The 22,574-nt window shown below is 38.4% G+C and overlaps 1 protein-coding gene across 4 annotated transcripts in view; it reads left to right on the top strand.

The window, feature by feature from the left end:
- Positions 1–22,136, top strand: part of dennd1a (DENN/MADD domain containing 1A) — a 525,508-nt gene extending 503,372 nt beyond the window's left edge. For 2 of the 4 annotated variants that reach the window (XM_072566188.1, XM_072566187.1), the window contains 3 exons: positions 9,876–10,001; positions 12,625–12,877; positions 16,015–22,136. In XM_072566188.1, the coding sequence (XP_072422289.1) occupies positions 9,876–10,001; positions 12,625–12,877; positions 16,015–17,355 (1,720 nt within the window). In that variant the 3' untranslated portion in view covers positions 17,356–22,136. The remainder of the gene's footprint in view (positions 1–9,875; positions 10,002–12,624; positions 12,878–16,014) is intronic. The other 2 variants (XM_072566190.1, XM_072566189.1) reach the window with 1 other exon arrangement.
- Positions 22,137–22,574: the final 438 nt, after the last annotated feature.

Raw genomic sequence — 22,574 nt, 5'->3', positions numbered from 1 at the left:
GAGCCATATTTATTTTAAACTAGGTAGTTGGGAATGAGTTAGTGGAAGTGATTTCTGAGCAGCAGAGCATTGCAGAATAATTTGACAGAGATCTCAGGGCCTAGCAACCCACTTGTCTTCTAGCACATGCTGTGCATTTTTTTTATATTAAGCTGTGAATTCCTTTTGCTCTCCTGCCACACAGCAGCAGACTTGCTGTAAAATAACAGTGGAGATTAGTGTGAAGGGTCACATTGCTGTGGGTACAGTGTGGGGGAAAAAGAACAAGTGGCAACTGTGTTTTGATGCAAAAGCTGAAAGCAATTCCAAAAATTCTGTTTATTTCGCTATATCTAACAGGAGAAAATACCATTGTGAAGATGATAAACTTTAAGTTAATAAAACACACATAAATGTCTCTAGGTGAATTGGCTGATTGTTTAATTGGTGCAGAAAAGTTTGACTTCACTTCAGGTTCCTTACATTCAGGGAATATTGAGCTGACAGCATGTTTGTGCAAAAGGGTGTCCTTTGCAGCATAGAGTTGTGCTTTGTATTTAACTACATCCAGCACCAGTGGGAAAGTGAGGTGTGATCAGATGCCATACAGCCATATGGCACTAGCTCGTGTTTCTGATTGCTCATATTCCATCGCCCCAGTTTTGGAGAGCAGCCACTTCCACAGAGTGGGAAAAATAATCATAGACATGCATGGCAGTGGCAAATTACAGAATGATTTTGGCAAAACCTCTGAAGCAGTTTGCCTGTCTTCCTTGAGCCAAAGGAGGCTGTATTACACAGGACAACTTAAGGGAAGTGACAACAAATTAAAATAATTTTTAATGAACGCTTCCAGAATAAGAACGAAAAAAACTGAGGTCATTCACCTTTTAAATAAGCTATTGGTTTTCTAAGAAACAAATTTTAGGTTAATATTTTATAAATTAGTGGATTTCATCGATTTGTCCATGTTTTGTGGCTATAATGCCTCTGAAAATAGGAAGTTTTGTCAACAGTTAGTAAAAATTTAAATGGATTAATGGAATGTTGAATTAATGTTTGCCTCTGGTATTTATTTAATAGCATGAAACACTTTTTTTCTGAGTACTCTTTCCGAGCATGCCTAATTCTCTATATTCCCATTGTAAGAATGAAGACTAGAATTTTGGCACATTCTAGACAAGCATTGTGGATCAAAAGTTTACGATGATATCTTCAAGAATCTTGAGTGACACCGTGCTTTGGAATAATGTTCTGAAGAACTGTCTTTTCACCTTCACCAGGTCTGAAGCAAAAGTGATTATTAGCCATTTTCTGTGTCAGACACTCAGGATTTCAGTTGAACAGCAGGATGGCAGAGAAGTTAAGAACAGGATCAGCATCAGTTTTTGTGAATTTCATGTTTGCTGAACACAGCTACCACACACAATTAATATTTGCTCTGGCTGAAAGCTCAATTGTTGGTCTTAGTGCATCTTGAAGGGTAATGTTGTTGCAGAATGCAGAGCAATTGAGTGCGAAACTGTTCCCTGAAGTGTATTTAAATATGTATTGAGATTTGGTGTAGGGTGGTCTAAAGAGCATGTTATCAGGAATCCTCACACTTTTCTATACACTGGATACTTGCTTCATGTTTTATAGTTAACTATGCAGAAAATATATGGCTTATAATTATTTATTAGATTTTCAACACTATATCCATATAGAATACTTACATTTTTAAACAATTTCATATTAGTTGACAAGGCTCCTTTTATAATAAAATCAAAAATCTGAAAATTCCTTTTATTATTGGTGTCAATTTATTTTATATACGTTTGGGTTTGTCACATTTCATTTCTAATCACTTGATTGAAATTCACTTTTTAATGCATTCTGGCAGAAAAAAAATACCCTGAAGATGTGGTCTTTCCTCATTAAAATAAACCCACACCATCATAAGCTATGAAGCGAATCTTGAATTTTGTAGAGCTGTATTTGTTACATGATATTTTACAAGGAACAGCCTCTGCTGTCATTTTTGTCACATGCTAACAGTAACAGAGGACATGATAACGAGACATTAAAATAGAGGGGCAAGTCATCCACATTGTAACTCAGCCAAGGGATTAGGAGGCAGGAGTTGGTGCAGTCATGCAGAGCCTGATGGTGTTTATAGCTGAGACAGACAGAAAATCTTTTTCCTTATTTATGGTTGTTTTCTATGTACCAGCCCTTGCTGCGACCTGCCTTTCCACAGACAGATTCCTCAGTGTGAGATCCAAGCAGGTAGTAAACGTCAGAATGGATACTGAATCAGATTAATTAAGAATATAGTGTTTTGTTGAGATTATATTTCTAGTCATTTAACAGGAGACTGGAAATCAAGAGAAACACCGAGGAAAGCTCAATGTGACCCTTGTAGTCACATTTGCAAAATAATTGTTTATAATAGTTAAACATTTCAATGTTCTAAGACTTGTGGGTTTTTTTTTGTGATTTATATAACTTCTGCTCTTCCCTGCATCCTTATATTGGATCTGAGCAACAGATAATTATGACTGCACTTCAGCATCCTAATGAACAGTCTGATATATAATCATACACTTGAAGTGGCACAGTATTTCAAGAAATTGTATGAAATGTGTTGGGTGCAGTATTCCCCACATTTGTGACAAATAAGAAACAGCATCCTTTAAAACTTTACCCCTATTACAGTTTTCAAGTTAGGAATTATTATGCTCTAAGTAAGGGCTTTACTTTCATATCAAATGGTGTGTGCAGTGCTGCAGCATTTTATCACCATCTCTCCACCTAGACACAGAAAAACGGCCAGGGCTTCTGATGTTGTTGCCCAAGAGTCCCCGCCAGGAGGTGGATGTTAGGCAAGGACTGGATTAGGTTGGCCACTGAAATGCTCTACCTGCACTCTCAATCAGAACTCACATTCAAAAATATACCAATCAATCAAAATACTAGAAAGTGATCAGTGCTTTAAGAGATCATGTTGCCACAAGGAGTCATTATTCAGGAGAAGCCTTCCCTATTAAGGATGGCTCAACAGTTCAATACAAGACTGACCATATTGATTCACTGAAATTGAATAGTTGAGTTACCAATAATATGAAATGTCAGCAAGGAAGAGGTAGAATTTACCAAAGTCTTCTCTGTTCCCCTGCTGTAATTTCAGTGGCAATCCTGGATAAATATTTCTTACACATTTTGTCCAGTTTTTATCCAAATTATGATGGGAGATCATGTGGGAAATTCCACCATCTTTGTTTTATTTAAGAGCTATGAGGTGAGCTGATGACTCAATTCCTATTGTTGCCTGTTTACTTGTTTTTGCTGTGGTCCCTGAATGTGTCCTTACATCAGCGGCCAACATAACAGCAGAAGAGAGAGATGTGAAGCATTCACAACACTCATCAGTCAGAAATGGGCAAGCGGATGACTCATGTCGACCATCTCCTATGGTCCCAACATTGCAGACACCAGTCTTCAGCCAATTCAATTCATTCCATGTGATATCAAGAAACAGTTGGAGACACTGGACACTACAAAGGCTATGGGCCCTGGCAAATTTCCGGCAATAGTACTGAAGACTTGTGCTGTAAAACTTCCATTCCACTAGCCAAGCTGTTCCCGTACAGCTACAACACTGGCATCTACCTGACCATATGGAAATTGCCCAGGTATGTCCTGTACACAAGAGCAGGACAAATCCAACCCAGTCAATTACTGCCCCACCAGTGTACTCTCAATCATCAGTAAGCTGATTAAAAGTGTCATCAATAGTGCTATCAAACAGCACTTGCTCAGCAGTAACCTACTCACCAACCCAGTTTGGGTTCAATCAGGACACTCGGCTCCTGGCCGCATGACAGCCTTGATCCAAGCATGGACAAAAGAACTGAACCCCAGAGATGAGGTGAGAATTACAGTCTTTGACATCAAAACCACATTTGATCAAATGTAGCATCAAGGAGCACCAGCAAAACTTGAATCGATGAGCACCAGAGAAAACTCTCCACTGGTTGGAGTCATACTTGTGCAAAAAAAGATAGGGTATAGTTGTTGGAGGTCAGTCATCTTAGCTCCAAGGCATCTCTGCAGGAGTTCCTCAGCAAGTGTCCTTGGCCCAACCAACTTTAGCTGTTTCATCAGTGACTTTTTAAACTAGCATCATAAGGTCAGAAGTGGGGAGATTCTCTGATGGCTACATAACATTCAGCACCTAAATGTTCAGTTCCTAAATTGGTCCATGCCCTAATATAACAAGATCTGGACAACTAGGAGAAAGATCTGGACAACATCCTCATTTGACCTGACAAGTGGCAAATATCATTCATGCCACATAAGTGGCAGGCAATCACCATCTCCAAAAATCGATAATTGCCCTTTGCGATGATGTGGCTTTGAGAGGGATTTGTTTTGTCTTGTTTCTCTTGAAGAGAGACATTGTAAACCTGGTCCCCAGGTCTCTGCTCCATGGAAAGCAGAGCAAATAGCTCTGGGTGTTTTTTTCTTTTAATTAGACAAAAGCATCAGTGGGTGGAGTCAGACCCTCTCAGACCCAGGGTTTTAGTTTTGCTTTCAGTTGTTGAAGTTGGGGTTTTTGAATTGAAGCTGCTAGATACAGCTCGCTCTCTGCTGCTGCAAAAGCTTGCATTGTCTTTCTGATGCTAGATTCATTCTGTCAGTGTTCCTTCTGCTGGATGGGAGGAGATAGTGAACGAGGGAAATCTGTTTTGCTGAATTTGCCTTTGCCACAGATGTGTTTATGGGATGCTGCTATATTGAAACAGTTAATGAGTAGAAGTTAAATGATACATTATTTTGTTACAAAAACAGAAGTTGCAGGAAAAGCTCAGCTCAAAAATCCAAGTTATTGTTTCAGGTTTTGTGACCATTTCTCAGAGCTTCCTCCATTCTGAGGAAGGATTGCTGGACCCAAAACGTTAACTCTGTTTTCTCTTCACATATTCTGCCAGACCTGTTGAACTTTTCCCACAATTTCTGTTTTTGTCTCTGATTTATAGTATCTGCAGTTCTTTCGGTTTTTACATTATTTTGTTAAGTATTTTTATCGAGTTAAAATTATTCCAGTTCTTTGTTTGTCTTTTAACTGTGGTGTAAGAATAAAGTTTGTTTTGCTTAAACCTTAGTAGTTTGACCAATTGAACCACATCTGAAACACAACTCCTTACATATGCCTCTAAATAAGATAAAAACTACCTCCTTGATTTGTTTTGGTCTGGTATGTAACACCCTTGACATTAATGGTGTCACCATCACTGCATCCCCCACTATCCACATTCTTTGACCAGACACTAAACTGAACTAGCTACAGTAATACAGTGGCTACAAGACCAGGTTGGTGGCTAGGAATCCTGCAGCAAGAAACTCATCCCCTAACTCCCCAAAGCCTGCCACCATCTACAAGGAACATTCTCACTTGCCTGGATGAGTTCAACCCTGACAACACACAAGAAGCTTGACACCATCCAGGTTACAAAAGCCTGCTTGATTGAAATGACAACCAGTGATAACCAGATTTGAGTTCATTGGTTAACTATTTTGCCATTGAGCACACTTGGACAGTTGTCAGGTAAGTACAAGATGATAATAAGTGGAAAGTACCAGCGGGGGAGGCAACTCTGGGAGAGAGTCATATTGGCAAAATAGAAAGAGAAATTGTTTGTTTAGCAACCATCATCTTCGGTATTAAATGCAGTTCCCATACTAATGAATGCTTTTATTTTCAGAATCATTTAAATGTTAATGGCCAGCACAGCTGGATTCATGCAAAAAGTAAAATCATAATTTATGATGTACCCATGCAGCAATCTTGAGAAAGATATGTGTATACAAGAAGTCAATCCAGGATGAAATGTATTTTTATCAACTGACTACTTTGAATGTGCATTTACATTCAAAGCACATTTGTGTATTCATCGTTCTTTTGCACCGTTGTGTCTGGACAAGTTTCCTAATAGTTAAGATGGTAATAGTAGGAAAAACTGTATCTGCAGTGAAATTATAGGAAAGTATTTTCTGCATCTGCCAAAGAAACAGAAATTAAAGCATCCAGATTTTAGAAGAAGAATTAGTGTCCAGTCAAGAATAAATGGTATTTAATGATGCTGAGGTGGGTTGGGGTCACAATGTGGAAAGGTCCAGAAAGGTGCCAAAGTCCATAGGAATTCCAATGGATATTGGTAATCCATTCCTTAAGCAGAGTTTTTGTACAGTTTCTTCCACTTGTGAAGCTGTCAAAATGTCAATATTATGGGTGCAGTGTTTGAGTTTGGGTTTGTGGCTAGTTTAACATGCTGACTGCTTTGAATTGTGGTCATAACACTAGTTTCAGAATTGTGATGATTCTTATTATAAACAGATTATTTTTATCATTTAAGAACATTGTTGATTCTGTGCAAAGTGTTCCAGAAAAAAATGTATGTTTTTGCAACACATTACAGAATTACATTTTAATTTTCCTTTCCTGACCATGTTAAATGAAGTCTGTATGGGAACACATTACCTCCTTCAGGCATCTTACAAATCAAAAGGCATGATGTTTCTTATTGAGCATTTCAACAAGGTGAAGCCTTTTATTCAATTTCCGTGATTTGACAACAAGTGCTGCTATAAACCTAAAATTTGAGATGTAAATTATTATATCTTTTGTTTTCAGGGCTTTCTGTTTATTTCAATGCTCTTACACAACAATTATATTTTAACAAGTTATTTCCTATGATAAAGAAGTAAATATCATAAAAATCTCTTGACCCAGCTACAGTTGCATTTGAATTCTGATCAATGTCCTTGGACATGACAAATTGAATCCACACTTGGAGATTAAATGAGACATCTAAGATTACAAACTTTTTCATTATAATGAACAATCACTTGATAATTAAACAATGAATATGTAATATTGGAGGGATGCAGTTACAAATAAATTTGAAATAGTGTTTGAAGTCGGTGCCAGTCATTGGAATTTGAATTCAATAAAAATACTAAATTTTTAAAAAACTAATCTAGTAGCATCCACAGTAATCATTGTCAATTGATGAAAACAAAACCCTCTGGTTCACTAAGGAAGGAAATCTGTCATGCTTGTTGAATATGACCCTTTGACACACAGCAATTTGGTTGGCTCTTCGCTGCTCTCTGGGTAATCAGGGATGGGCAATAAATGCTGGCCTCACCAATGACACCAACTTCCATAAAATAATAAATAAAAAGAAAAATACATATAAAGCTACCTTAGATAAACAGTTGATAAATCGTTTGCAGTTTTATTTTGGTAAGAAAGTTCCTTGGAGCTGTACCTCCTTTGGCAAGGAGCAGAAAAACAGCTCTGAATAGTTTTCCAAACTTTTGACCTGAACAAAAGTTTGCATCTAACCCCAAGGTATCATACTCAATTTAATATTTCACAGTCTCCTCCATATTGTATGATTCTATTCCCCCAATCAAGCTATCTCCTGGCTCTCTGGAAGTGCTATCTAATTAGTCATATTCCAAAGAGGAGTTACACTGGACTTGAAACTTTAACTCTGTTTCTCTATCCACATATGCTGTCAGATTTGCAAAGTTTCTCCACCACTCTCTGTATTTGTTTCGGATTTCCAGTATCTGCAGTATTTTGCTTTTAGCCGTCTTCCTCTGCTCCTTGCTCATATTCCTGCCTTTTGTCTGCTTCACATTTATCCTGATCCTATTTGGAATGTACTACCTCCCTTTAAGGCAATGCATCATAACACATATTAAAAATAATTTTTTGTCTTACCACTGGTCCCTTTGTCACTTACCCTAATTTTGTGCCTCTGGTTACCAACGTTCCTGCTGGTAGAAGCAATTTTTTTCCACTGTTCTCTATTAACACCTCTCACAATTATGAAAATCTGCCTTCACCTTTGCAGTTGCCAGGACAGCATTCCTGGCTTCTTTTGTTTTGCAAATAATGTCTTCAGCTCAATCATTATTCAAATACAGCATCTTAGTTTCTGCAATATTTCCCACAATTTCTGACCATGTGCTCCCAAAGTTGCAATCTCTGTTGACTGCGATCTTGTGAAAATATGTGTCCATCATTGCAAATAAGTCAAAAGTAACAGGATAAAAATTAAAGAGACGTATAGAGTGTGATGGAGCTGTCACACTGACACTGCCCTTGCAGTTTATGTTGCTGCACGTGTGATGAATTTGCCATTGTCCTCTTCCAGCTGCTTTGTGAGACAGTAAGTGCCACCGATTTAAACTGACATTTGTGGTTTTGTGGATCTTCATCTAGATGTACTGGCATGGAAGGAGTTTGGAGAATCATCTGCAATACATAGGTCTACTTCCTTCTGCAGAGTCGCCAGTATTTACTGTATAGATTGTGCATATATGACTGATACATAAGCTTGGCGAAAAAAAGTTTGCAATTACCAGTGATCGAATAAAGATTGTCAATTTGATAATCAGCTTTCTCGATTATGTGTGCACCAGCATAGTTAAATACATGTTTTAAGTTCATTGTAAAATAATGAACATCTGATGAATTATTAAATTAAGAACAAATTCTAACTTATCCAAGGAAATGTGCACCTTTAGAAACATGGAGTGGTTTCCCTCATGACGGTGTGCTAACAATGGTCATGAGAATTCGTGTACTGCTCAGGTCTCCACCCAGAACAATTCTTACCTGACCTGACCTGACCTGACCACTAGAGGGTGTAAGGAGGCACTCTGAGGAATGCTGTTCCGCTGATTTTCTGTTTGGCCTGAAGATTTGAATAATTTAAGAATTGAATCTGTATCACTCTGCTCAATCCTAAAACACATTCTGCCACATGCCCCACCTTGGAAAATTTGGAGTAAACTTGACATTACTACCTTTGAGATCCTGCTCGTTTCCAAGATCTCAATCCTGCTAAATCTGTGTCTTGGTTTCACACTGAATTGTTCCTTTTCCCACCTTGAAATCATGTACATGCTCCATATTCCTCACTCTAGCAACATGAGGCAACACAGAATTATGGTACTCACAGCATCAAACACTATTTTCTCATTTATTCTCTTATTACTAATGTATTTCTAAATTGTATTCCCCCCTCAAGACTGTTACAGTTAGCTTCCTCTGAATTGTCAGTCGCAGGTATCAAATAATAAAATTTAGTTTGTCCATTCAATGTCCTTACTATCCCGTCACTGCCTCCTGGCTCATTCCTATTGGGCAGTCACTAACTTATTAGTTTTACCCATGTGTCAATCAGTACCTGGAATGTCCATTCTAGGAATGATACAGCCTCCTGGGGTGTGGCTTAGTGTCAGATTCAGAATACCTTATGTTCTAACGCAAAAGGTCAGAGATATTTTCCTCACGTATGATGATTCCTTACATACAGTGTCCAAGATCATCATCTTGCATCAACTGTTCTCTTTATAGTTTGAATGATATAAAGAACTACAAATTAGTAATTTTAACGTCTCTAGTATATTGGTGAACTGAACTTGCACTCAAATTTCACGTTCTCTCACTCTGCAGTGGTTAATTCTTCCTCGAGACTCATTGTTATATATTAACACGTAACATAAGACTTTCTTGTAGCACACCTTTACCTAGCTGTTACTCTGCAGTTCCTGTTATTGATTAAATTTAATGCTTAAATGTGGACCCTAATCAGCAGACGAATATTTCTAAGTAAAATTATACCAGAAGATTTAAATATGGTTATATTCTACAACAAATATGGATACCTTAACATGAAAAAATGTATGCTTTAAACAACTTCTGAAATATAGTGGTTTGAGAGTTGACCCTTCAGAATCTCTATGCATGAATTAGTCTTTGTATGTGGTCAATGATTTTCAGCCTTTGCTCCTCAGTGAGTACATTAAAATTTTCTTCCTGTTTTCTTCAGCATCGTAAGACCCACACGACACTACACAGTCTTCCTTTCTGAGGATTCCTCTGATGATGAACTTCACCATGAAGAGGACTCTATATCTGCCTTCTCTGAAAGCTTTCTCTTCACTTCTTTTGAATGGTCTATTGATTCTTTCATTTATATTCTTTCGCTTGAGAAATTTTTGCATGACTTCTTTGAGTAAATGTAAAGTGTATGGTTTCTACAGTCTGTACATGGTTATCCAGATTTGAGTAAAATAGCAGGCCACATATATTGAGTATCTAATTTAAGCTATTACGTTTCCTTTTCTTTGTGGGTTTCTGTTATGATTCAGTACTTTTATGTCCAGATCGATCTAGTGGCTATTCCTATTGATCATACTATAATGGATTTGGTTAATAACATCGGATATGTTAGTTATTCTTATACCTGAGGCAAACAGTGCAATGATACTGATTTAATATTTGCAATCCAAGAGCTGGCCAATATTTATTTCATGACAGTTGAAAAATGGATGTTTGTCTGTAATATAGTAACCACTTACTCACTCCCAATCTATTAGAAAAGAATGAGTTATCAAAATATACTAAGAGCATATGTGACAGTTGTAATGCTATATGTTTTGTTAGTTTGAGAGTTTAAGTTTGAATTTTCCTTCTGGTTTTGTCTGACTGTCTGAAATAATCTAAAATAATATTTCAAATGTCTCTATTTTGCCAATCACAAATCAACCACCAGGCACACAGTATAGTGACTAGAAATTGTGACCAACACTAACATTTATTTGGACTTTTGTTTTGGCATTGGCATAAAGGACTGGCTTTGACGTCTGTTGAAAGCAGACTAGCTTTTTTGCATTTCATAATACTATGCTCGAACAATTGAATTGACTTGTATTGTTTAAAAACCTCAACTGTGAATACCGTCAGAAGCATTACCACCTGATAGTTCGGTTTAGATTTCGATGTTAGTGGTAATTATAATTCAAAATTAAATATTGGAAAATAGACCAAAACATCACAAAAATCATCTGCATATCTCTAAACTAATAACACTGAATTGGATTATTTTGTTTTATTTCTATTTATATGCCTTTTAACCAATTGCTGTAATGTATCAAGCACTGCATTTCTCTAAATAATGACAATTTTAGTGCATCACTAAATAATGGAGAGGTACAGAATGAGGGCTTTATTCTACGAGACAATCTACTTGCGAGATCTTCCTTTTGAAGGTAAAAAGCTTCACATAACACTTCCTGTTTGAGTATTCTCTGCAGGCCATTAATATGTAATTTGTTTTAAATTGCTTTTGATTTACCTTTCAAGGTGAGTTATAACCATAAATACCGTGAATATTAAATGATCAGAAGATCCTTTTGAGCTGTCTTTAATTTCTCGACCAAAATGTGGCGATCCTTTGAACAGGACTGAGAAATTAATTCAATACTTTCTTAATCTAAGATCCAAGATGTTGCAGCAGTAATTCATGAGGACAGGTAATATGACTGATGCTCAGCCAATGTGGGAGAATGTCATAGTTCAACTCACCAACTGTATGATCAACATTTTTCAAAATGATCTATGCTGCTGAAGTGGTCAGTCTGCTAATATTATTGTGCTTGTTTGGAGACCAGAGTCCATAACCACAAAAAAAAACTGGTTCTAGGTCACAAACCCTTCAAAGGTAAACTAAATGACCAAAATAACCTGTGCTGCAAAACAAACCATTAAAAACCTTTTAAGAATTACTTCTTTAAGGAAATCTGTAAACAGAAGAAAATTTTTAAAAAGCATTCTCATTAAATGCAGCTTTAAAAGTCAAGATAGCTATCACATTCTTAATTCTGGTCTCCTTCCTATCGGGAGGATGTTGTGAAACTTGAAAGGGTTCAGAAAAGATTTACTAGGAAGTTGCCAGGGTTGGACGATTTGAGCTATAGAGAGAGGTCAAATAGGCTGGGGCTGGAACGTCAGAGGCTGAGGGGTAACCTTATAGAGGTTTATAAAATCATGAGGGGGATGGACAGGATAAATAGACAAAATCTTTTCCCGGTGATGGGAACTAGAGGGCATAGGTTTAGGGTGAGAGGGGAAAGATATAAGAGAGACTTAAGTGGCAACTTCTTCACGCAAAGGGTGGTACGGGTATGGAATGAGCTGCCAGAGGAAGTGGTGGAGGCTGGTACAATTGCAATATTTAATGCACCTGGATGGGTATATGAATAGGAAGGGTTTGGAGGGATATGGGCCGGGTGCTGACAAGTGGGTCTAGATTGGGTTGGAATATATGGTCGGAATGGATGAGTTGGACCAAAGAGTCTGTTTCCATGCTGTACATCTCTATGACTCTATAAGTCAAGCAACCAGTATAAAAGACTGGATTCCACTAGAAAGCAGTCATGGATTAATGTTACAAAGGACACAAGACACTGGAGTAGGAATAGGACATCTGGCCTCACCAGTCTTATCTGCCATTTAACACAGCCAGGGCTGATTTTGAGTTTGCTGCTTTTAAACCTACATATACCTTTCACTCTAGCACAATGCATAACATTGAGAGCTATTGTATGTTGGCATGAAACTTGGAATCTTGACAGCTGGGACAATAATATAACTAAATTTTTCATTCTGTGTTATTGTGGCTTGACTTCACATTTCAAGGTTCTTTAGTCATGGAAAATGTTAAATTGTTAGTCTGTGTGCTTCATTCTTTTCGATACAATCCTAACTTTGTCTTTTTTTTCTTCTCCAATTACCAGGCCTCAACCATATAAAACTTTAAAGGAATCTGATCTAGCTGATGGAGAGGCCTTGAGTACAGAGAAGAGGACTGGGCCAACGACCTTTCCTAACCTCTCCATGCCGGGCAGGAATATTGATGTGAATTTATTGGATGACCTTTTTGGCAATATAAAGATAACCTCGCAACACCAGCCCCTCAGCCAAGCCAAAAGCATGGAGGATCTGAGGACACCTAAGGAGGAAGAAATGGAAAATCCATTTGGGTATCAGGTTTGTGGAAATGATTGTCTTACTGTTTGATATACTTTGTGACCATCCCTCCATAACTACCTTCATCATGATAGGCAGTGATGGTGGTGAAGTACATTCTCGCAGAGAGGGAAGAACAATTTATTTTTAAAAAGGATAGAGCTGAGGCCCATTTGTGCAGTAAGACCAAAATGGGGAAAAAAAGACTTTGCGTTGAAAAGTGCAGTCATTGTGTCCTTGAGCTTTAAAAGTCTATCAGATTGTAGAAGAAAATAAAGATTGAGTGATTGAAAACATTTTGCAGTCCTGATCTCCTGAATAAGGATAGCCGTTTTACCCATTATGGATGCCCATGAGGGACCTCATCCTTCCATAGCTGGTGGGTTGGAGACTCACTCTGGAGGCAGCATGACAAGTAAACTAATGTTCGTTTGCTTTGAATCATAGAATCCCTACTGTGTGGGAGCAGGCCATTCGGCCCATTGAGTCCTCACCAATCCTCTGAAAAGCATCCCACTCGCCAACAATCCAATAACCCTACATTTCCCATTGGCTAATCCACCTAGGCTGCACATCTCTGGACACAGTGGACCATTTAGCATAGCTAATCCATCTAACCTGCACATCTTTGTGGACTGTGGAAGGAAACCGGAGCACCTGGAGGAAACCCCACATAGACACGGAGAACATGCAAACTCCACACAGACTGTCATCTGAGGTTGGAATTGAACCCGGGTCCCTGGTGCTATGAGGCAGCAGTGCTAACCACTGAGCCACCGTGCCACCTTGGGATGAGTGGAGGGAGGAGATCCCTCAGCTGAGGAACCTGACCTTACAAAGTGGAACACACTAAGAGTCTTTGCCCCACCCTTGCTGACCATTCTTCCCACAATATACAGTGACAGAAAGGATGAGAGTTTGCCCCATTATTACAAACACCTTGTGAATGGAACGTTTTGTTCAAAATGAATGATCTTTAATAAATCCAGTGAGAAGTCCTAATCTTGTGAATGATTGTAGAGGATCTACTTGCACGTTGTTTGAACGGTCCATTTTGCAGTTTCAAGCAGTTCACTTGACCAGCCACATCGTCTTTAATTAGAATTTTTCACTTTATTCCCCGATCTCATTCCTTAATCACATTGTCGCATGAAACTCTGACTCTTGCCATGTCCCTCGACTCACTTCTTTTTGATTGAATCAACCTCCCCATCAGTTCCCCAACCCCCCCCCTGTCTATCCAATCCCCACCCCTTTCTATCCATCCCCCAAGCCCCAACTATCCATTCACCCCCAGAGTTTATTCATCTTACCACCACGTCCATCTTCCCTCCCAAACCCCCCCCCGTCCCTTCTCCGCCCCCCTGTCCCTTCTCCGCGCCCCCCCTCGTCCCTTCTCCGCCCACCCCCCGTCCTTTCTCCTTCCCCCCCGTCCCTTCTCTGTCTCCCGTCCCTTCTCCTTCCCCCACCCCGGCCCTTCTCCTTCACCCCCCCCCCCAATCCCTTCTCTTTCCCCCTCCCACCCCTCATTCCCTTCTCCTCTTTCCCCCCGTCCCTTCTCCTCTTTCTCCCCCCCCCCCACCGTCCCTTCTCCTCTTCCCCCCCCCACCGTCCCTTCTCCTCTTTCCCCCCCCCCACCGTCCCTTCTCCTCTTTTCCCCCCCCCACCGTCCCTTCTCCTCCTCCCCCCCCCCCCCCCCCCGTCCCTTCTCCTCCTCCCCCCCCCGGTCCCTTCTCCTCCTCCCCCCAGTCCCTTCTCCTCCCGTTGCCATCCTTCCCTTCTCCCCCTCTTCCCCCCCACCCATCCATTGATCCTTCTCCTTCACCCCACCCCCCCATTCCTCCTCCTTCCCTCCGACCCCCTCTCTTTTCCTGCCCTCCCCCACCCCCCAGCATACTTTCCCCTTTCCCTTCCATCTGAACTCCTTCCCACACCCACGCATTCTCTCCTTCACCCCACAAACCCATCCACTCTCTTCTCCTGCGTCCATTTGTAAATGGATATGGATTGGTTCAGTGAATTGGCCAGAAATTGGCAGATGGAGATTGCTATGGATGCATACAAGGTTATTCTTCTGACTAAAACAGATAGAAACCTATTTTTAAATGGAGAGAAGTGTCAGAGTGCTTCAGTACAGAGCAATCTGAGTGGCCTCATGCATAAACCAGCATTCTCATTAGTTTTAGTCCAAGGAAGGACTGCATAGCACCTAATCTGACTGACGTTCCCTAAAAGAGGCAGCACAGCACTGTCCAAGCTATGGATGAAACCGCCATGATCACTGTTAAATACTGAGCAATTAGAAAGTTTGGTAATGAAGCTAGATTTGAGACAATGGGATTGCTTGCCTTGGAGAGAAGGTGAAGACGTCTTCCCTAAATTAATGGCTGTGCTATCTAAAAACTGAAAGAACTGCGGATGCTGTAAATCAGAAATGAAAATTGAAATTGCTGGAAAGGTTCAGGTCTGGCAGCATCTGTGGAGAGAAATCAGAGTTAATGATTTGAGTCGAGTGACCCTTCCTCTGCAGAAGTCTTTCTGGTTTCTCTTCACAGATGTTGTCAGACCTGCTGAGCTTTTCCAGCAATTTCTGTTTTCGGCTCTGCTACATAACTGGATGAGCTGGTTACTGAAAGGAGAACTTAAAAAAGACCATGGTTATATTTTCTGGGCAGCAGTAGCTTCTCGTCAAAAGTGTAGCTTTACTTTGTTTAAAAGTCCATTCCATTTAGGTTCAAGCAGCTTGATGAGTGAAGAGGTAAGCTAGCCATGTTCTTGCCAAGTTTGACCTGCTGAACAGGCCGATACCTCGTAAGTATTTCCAGCAATACTGGAAATGAATAAATGAAATTTATCCATGTTATCATACAAAGAAACAAGCCCATGTTTTGAACCATTATCAGTATTAGCACTGTGGGTTATGTCAGTCAAAATCCTGAGCCGTTAATGATAGTTAAAGACAGCTTGATAATATGGCCACCCCATAAAACATTATTGATTGCATTTTTGTAATCTACAGTAGTACCCAGAGAACTTAAATCAATTAATGCAATGTAACTTGTTTCTAGATGCATGTAACCTCTCAAAGGCCTATTCAACTAGGGCACTGTTACGATTTAAAAATGTTTGTTATTTTATTCTTGTGTGCCCCTTTGCAGTGGAAAGTAATGACTTCAGCTGAGAAGAGCAAGACCATGTCAGTAGGACTGCATCATACTCTGCCTCATACAAAGTTACGCAGTGTGGGTCAAGATGACATGGCTCTGACTAGTAAATCTATCAGTAGTTCATCGCCTGGCAACATTCATTTTGAAAGTTTCTTCACTGGGATTGATGCAGAGGCTTTAAAGAGGGACAGTTCAGCACCTGCTTCCAATATAATTGCAAGTGGACAAGGCAGCATTACAATCCCAAGGCCTCATGGTAGGAAGTCAACAGAGAAAGGAATAGTGCTTCCACCTCCAGTAGCTGTCAGTCGAGGAGTCAAACAGCCAGTATTTCCGGAAGTTAATCAAGTATCAACAGTATTACAGGACAGCTCCAAACAAGAGAGACCTGTCTTCAGCACTGGCCCAGCTTCAGAGATATTACAAGAATCAATTGGAGTTGAAAAGAAACCTCAAGGACCAGACTTAAACCAATCATTGAATTCATCTCCTCATCCTATGTTAAGTTCATCTGCTGTTGATATCCTCAAACCTATCAAAATCAGTGTAGAAATGGCTAGGAGAAATGATCTTTTAAGTCTTCTTGATCCATTGAGTGCCAATTCCAGTTTTGATGGGAGCCAATCTGCAGCTCCTAAAAGTTCATTAACACCTAAACCGTTCTTGTCTTCAGCTCCTACTCCTACTGGTTTCACTCCATCAGGAACTGACCTTGGGATAAGTGCTCCACCAGCCACCTTACAATTCAGCCAAACACAAGGATATTCAACTCCCAGCCCAGCAGCAATCGGTCAATTCCCACAGCCACCATCTTATCAGTTTTCTCAAACCATGCCAGCAGCTCTTCACTTTCCTCCAGTACAGCCCTCTGCAAGTCATTTTGCTCCAACTCCAGCATCTGCTTTTGCTTCAAGCTATTTGCCTTCAAGTTCAGGTTTCTTCCAACCCCAAATGCCTCACAGGAACTACTCAGCACCTTCCCTTCACCACTTGTACAGTCAGCCCCCTGTAATCCCTCAGTCTGGTACTTTTATTCAGAAAAGTACGATTTCAGCCAGCCTAGGAGGTATAAGTTTTGCAAAAACTGCAGGAAAAACAGGTATAAATGTGGCTGATTCCAGTCCAGTGATGGGTGGTGCAACAAAAAATTTGCCTGAGCCACCATTAGTCCCACCAAAGCCTTCCATAGGTCTTGAAAGCATATTACAATCGTCCAATCCTGGCAAGGCTCAAGATCCGTTTACTGATCTGCTTAATGCAAATAAGAAGGAGGCAGCATCATCACAAAGTAGAGTGGACCAGCTCAGGAAAAAATGGGAGACTTTTGAATAAAAACAGCAATTAAAATGTTCCAATAATAGAGTGACAGTAGTGGAGCCTTTCTTAACTGCAGCCTTTGGGTGCCATATGTAAAAGCATCAGGTATCGAGGGGTGCATTGTACACGAGCTGGTTAGTTCTGGTTTTTCTAATTGATAAAGGACTGTAAAGAATGCATATTATATCAACGAATGTTATAGTGAGGAGCGACTACACTACACTTATACTTACATCAAGCCATTTATCATGGCTTGAATGTGGTCTGTTCTGTTTGGTGATTAATGTGACTTTTGCAGGTTTTTTTTTGTTAAGAAACACTCCAGCAAAATCGCTGAAACTCAGATTGAGGTTGCCTTGTTTTCTTGATTTCTCATTTTGCTTTTTGAAAGCTCAATAATGTCATTGATGTGTAAGTCACTAATATTAATGTACTAATATTGCAGCACACCATTTCTCAGCATTGAAACTAAACTTTTGCATCATGCTATGGCCATTTAATTCCACAACTTTGTAGCTAACAGTGCAGGTATTATGTTTGCTACGTCTTTCTATTGTAGTGCTCTTCTTGATCCTGTAATATTTTGATAATTATATGGGATACCATAAAATGAATGTTATATTTATCTAAATTTTATCAAACCATTGAATTTTCCTACATCACAGAGTAAAATCAATGTGCCCTGAATATAGACGACTTTTTGAAACTGTTAATTACGATAAAGTATTGTGGAATTAAAGTAGATGTGTGTGGATGAAGCCAAAAAGGAAGCAAAGTAATTCCATACACCACTATATCATGCATTTCTCTTACTGCTCAGTGTTGCTGCTATAATTCAGTCTTGCTAGTAAATATTTACACTGACTTTGCTGTGGGACAGATTCTGTGTCTATTGGTTGTGCCTAGACTAATGGATAATTTAGGTTTGTTTTTAAAAAAATCACAGCTCTGTGTCTAATGTGCAGCTACTACTAGTATTATTAGTAACAAGCAACTTTTGAGTATTAGAAGTGTACAATAATATGCCTTGCAGTCCAACTGGAGCAGAGTTCTTGCAGGTGTTCTATAGTTGGAAATAAATGATGCAAGCCTGTTTTTACCACTAACTGTTCAAACAAAAATGCAAATGCACTGGGCAACAGGAAATCAAAATCTTGTGCTGATGCAGGGCGGTAATCTTCAAATTATGGTAAGTCCTTTCAAGGCACACAAATGAAACTTTTGATCTCTTAATAAGCTTTTTAACTCATGCAGACTACAAAGTTCCACATCTTTGTTTGATTTATGACAGTGTTCTTTGGTGTTTTGCAAATAGTTTTGGTGATGATCAGAGGAGACCACCCTCGAACCCTTATAAAAATTATGCTATGTCATTGATATGACCAGATTTTAGCCATTTAAGTCTACTATAGTTTTTTATTTTGGTACCACTGTGCCAAACAGTAAAGTTGCCTGAAAGAAAATCTAAAAGGGTAATCTATATCTGGGAATCTCTGTAAACTCATTTCTAATAACATTCATATAAACACAATTTTGTTGCAGGTTGAAAAGGGAAAGCTTTTTAATGCACTTAGCATAATTTTGTTTTAAATTTATTTTTCTTCTGTACAATGCAAACAAATTTGAAACAGCTTTTACAGCTGGCATCCAAGAATCATATCTGACATACTCCGTTTTTCTTGGGTGGTCCAGCTCGGTGATAAAGGATTAAATATCTAAATTTCCAATTAAAAATTGAGTACATCAAATCCAAATTTATTTCTATTTTACATTTGTATTTGTTCAGCACATTATAGAAACAATGTTGATTAGAAATTAGAAAGGTTCCCTTAGGATAGCAACCTACTCCAGGTAATTTTGTTATCTTCAATAATATGTCCAAGCTGAGCTGAAGTTTAAAAGCCATCGGTAAGGAACGTTTCACTTAGTTATACAACACGTGAATTATATTCTTGAAAGTAAAATAATAGATCATGAATGCAATTGAAGTTTCACATGTATCGCTATTTAGATTTGATGATAGTGACAAATTCAGTATTTATAAATTGTATATTTGACACTTCTGACGTTGAGACATTTTTGCATTTCCTAAGTAAAACTGGAACTGGTAGTATTGTTTCATTGTCCCTTGTGCGTCTGTTTTATTAGAACACAACTACCTTCAAGTGCAAGCAGTTTTGTTAAGCTTGAGAATCTATTCTGCTCCTTGCAGTTCTCTCCTGTACCCAAAAGGAGGGGTCACCCAAACACGTTTCTTCAGCAATGATTCATAGCAAAGAGATAACCATGATTCATAAAAGTTACATGATTGCTTCCTTTCATATAGGAACATGCATGCACACCCTCACAAATGCACAAAGCCTCTCCTCAGCTCTTAAAAATTCAGTAAATGTCATTGTATTTCATGACACAATCTTTACTCAACCAAGTTCCAATAATTTAGCAGGTAGGAATCAAAGTAGGATTGTGATCACTACTATGACATAATACAGGCACCATAAAAAAGGCATTTAAATACTTAGTGTTAGTATATTTTGGACGTTTATTTGCCTTTCAAAATAAGTTGAAGTTCTGATTTATTTCTATTTTAAAGGTGCACTTTTTAATTGATCATCAAACCCAAGTATTATCCAATTTTGCATTTTTAAACAATTTTCCACTAAGTACTTTCACATGCATTACTCAAGAAGCTTGAAACACTAAGTGATTATTCTTGCAATTAATGGCTGCTTAATAACACAAACAGCCAGACCTTTGTTTTAATTTAATTGCCAGGATTTACGAATGGTTGAATTGAGATTTTTGGTAGCTTTAGACATGAACATTTCTTATGCTGATGGTAAAACATCCAAATGTTAATAACTAGAAATTATGATACAAAATCACTCAAAGATAACCATGCAGATAAGTGCTCAGTGTTTCCTTTTAGTGTTTTATATTGCATATTTTGCACTGGAATATTATATACCAATGACAATAATGGGGGTGGCTTTGTTGGCATAGATACTCTACAATTATACATAGAGTTTGTCTTCATCGCCATTATTCTTTCTCATGTATTAGTGCAAAAAATAGTGATGAAAACGTATTCAGTTTTAGGTTGCTAAAGTAGATGTTGTGAGAATGTGTCTTGTGGCCACAATAACTCGTAACTGATTCATGAAATTACAGAAGGTTAAGGTGCTACAGATCAATCCTAATGCACATTTTTATTCAGATTATTGTTTATTTCTACACATGCTTAAAGTGGTTACATACTAAAGCAAGGAGTCAGTGTAAAAATCTCTTCTCCAGCTAAACCTAACTCTTTTTAAAAAAAAGAGAAGTTGTTTCTAGATGAATTATTGATCTCGAGGAACTTATAAATCTTATAAGATCCAAGGTACTGTCAATGGTTGGAATGCTGTAATGATGCAGAATTTAAAATGTTTCAAATAGATTTTTACATTCTAAATGATGTACCATTTACTTTTGGGGAAATCTAGCTTAATTGGTAATTCAGTGTTTTGTATGTTATTATAATCACTTTTGTTATTGTCACAAACTGTGATGCACACCCTTGCTGGGAATTTGGATTCCTTATTAACTTGTGCCTCAAACATTTGTGGAATGTACAATGCTTTGGTAGTCTGAAGCTGATGTGCTATGCAAAATAGTCTCTGTTCGTGAACCTGTTATATTTATCCTAAATCATTAATTCCTTACATTGATAATAGTGAACCCCAGGCATTGTACAATATGATGTAGGAGGCCCTAGTGTGTTTTGGAATTCTTGTTAACGCTTGCACATTGCTTTTGTAACTTGGCCAAATAAGTTGCTGCTAAATAAGTGTACCGAGTTTCTGAAGATATTGTAAAAAATATTTTTGTTATAGCAGTGCTTGTCAGGTTTCAGTTTTGTTCTATGCACCTACTTCAGTTATAATGTATTTATCAGTAATACCATTAATGTGTTTTATGCATTGAATTTTAAATCGTGCAGTCAAAATTTTCAATTTTCCCAAAAGGGTTTACTTAACGTATTTAATAACAGCAAAGCAGATTTAATAAGTGACTGTGGTGGTTTTTCCACTGAGCTTCAATCCAGTCTGCACATTTATCATCAGTGAATTTCAGCTGGCATTAGCATTAAATATACTTTTATTTGTGACTGGAGTTATAGTACATCTAGTATTTGTAACTGAGGCATCAGTGACACTTTAATCTTAACTGCTATTAGCAGGTTTTCCTCAAGTATTATAGAGGGTCCATAGTTTTCATCTTTAAGTATCTGTTCTTTTACTGTTGAAGCTTACTGACACTATTCTCAGTTAGCCTTTTCAAAGATCCATTCAGGAACATAAACATATGCCAGAAGTTTAGTATGATCCATTCAAACAAAAAGTCTAATTGAGGTTATCCTAAAACTGCAAAAGGCAGATTTTGAAGTAGTAGACAAACTCCTACCCTGAACTTCAAGAATTCATGATCCATGGCTATTTTCCCAAAGTTGGTTGTATATACAGGTTTCTGCATTTTTCTGTCCAAAGACACTGTTGATTTCTGAAGAGAATTGGAATCAAAGATTATACAGATACAGGTTCACTGCACATTTTACTATTAGTAAAAAAAATGTAAGCACAGAAACAGCAGGGCTGAAATTCAGTGCAATATTATTTTTGTTCTGTTATTGGTTCTGACTCATACGACTGTGAACAAATGACTTTTGTAATTAAGATGGTGGAATGGAATTGTAAAGTGACAGAGTGATGCCATGGGACTCGAAAGTAATAAAAATAATGATTCTCCTGTGTAAACTCTCTCTGTTTTTGCTCCATTATTTATTAGAGGTCTATATTTTACTTCCCCACAGCTGTACTTGTGCAGAAAGTTTAATGACTCTCTTAATTGTTGTCAATCTCAGAAGATACTGCCACAACTATTATTATTTTATTTTCACATGGCAGTGCTCCAGGTTTACAGAAACTGTGAAAATTAATACTGGAGACGTGTTGCTGTCCTGAGGTTCAGTTATTAATGCTCAGCTAAAAACCTAACAAATAAAATTGAATAAATTACAAGGAGGTTTTTTTGCAAAGTCAGCAAGAGACAAGTACCCAATTACCTCGACGGACTTTGAATATTGCAGCAAAAAGGTCCAAAGAGCTGAAACTGCAACCAGAAAACCTTACACTTCTAAATTTGAGAGTTTTTAAGTATATATTTTAAATATTTCAAAAATCCAAATTAGCTTT

Source organism: Chiloscyllium punctatum, chromosome 49 (genome assembly GCF_047496795.1).
Source record: "Chiloscyllium punctatum isolate Juve2018m chromosome 49, sChiPun1.3, whole genome shotgun sequence".
NCBI lineage: Eukaryota > Metazoa > Chordata > Chondrichthyes > Orectolobiformes > Hemiscylliidae > Chiloscyllium > Chiloscyllium punctatum.
This window is presented reverse-complemented; position numbering and strand designations above follow the sequence as displayed.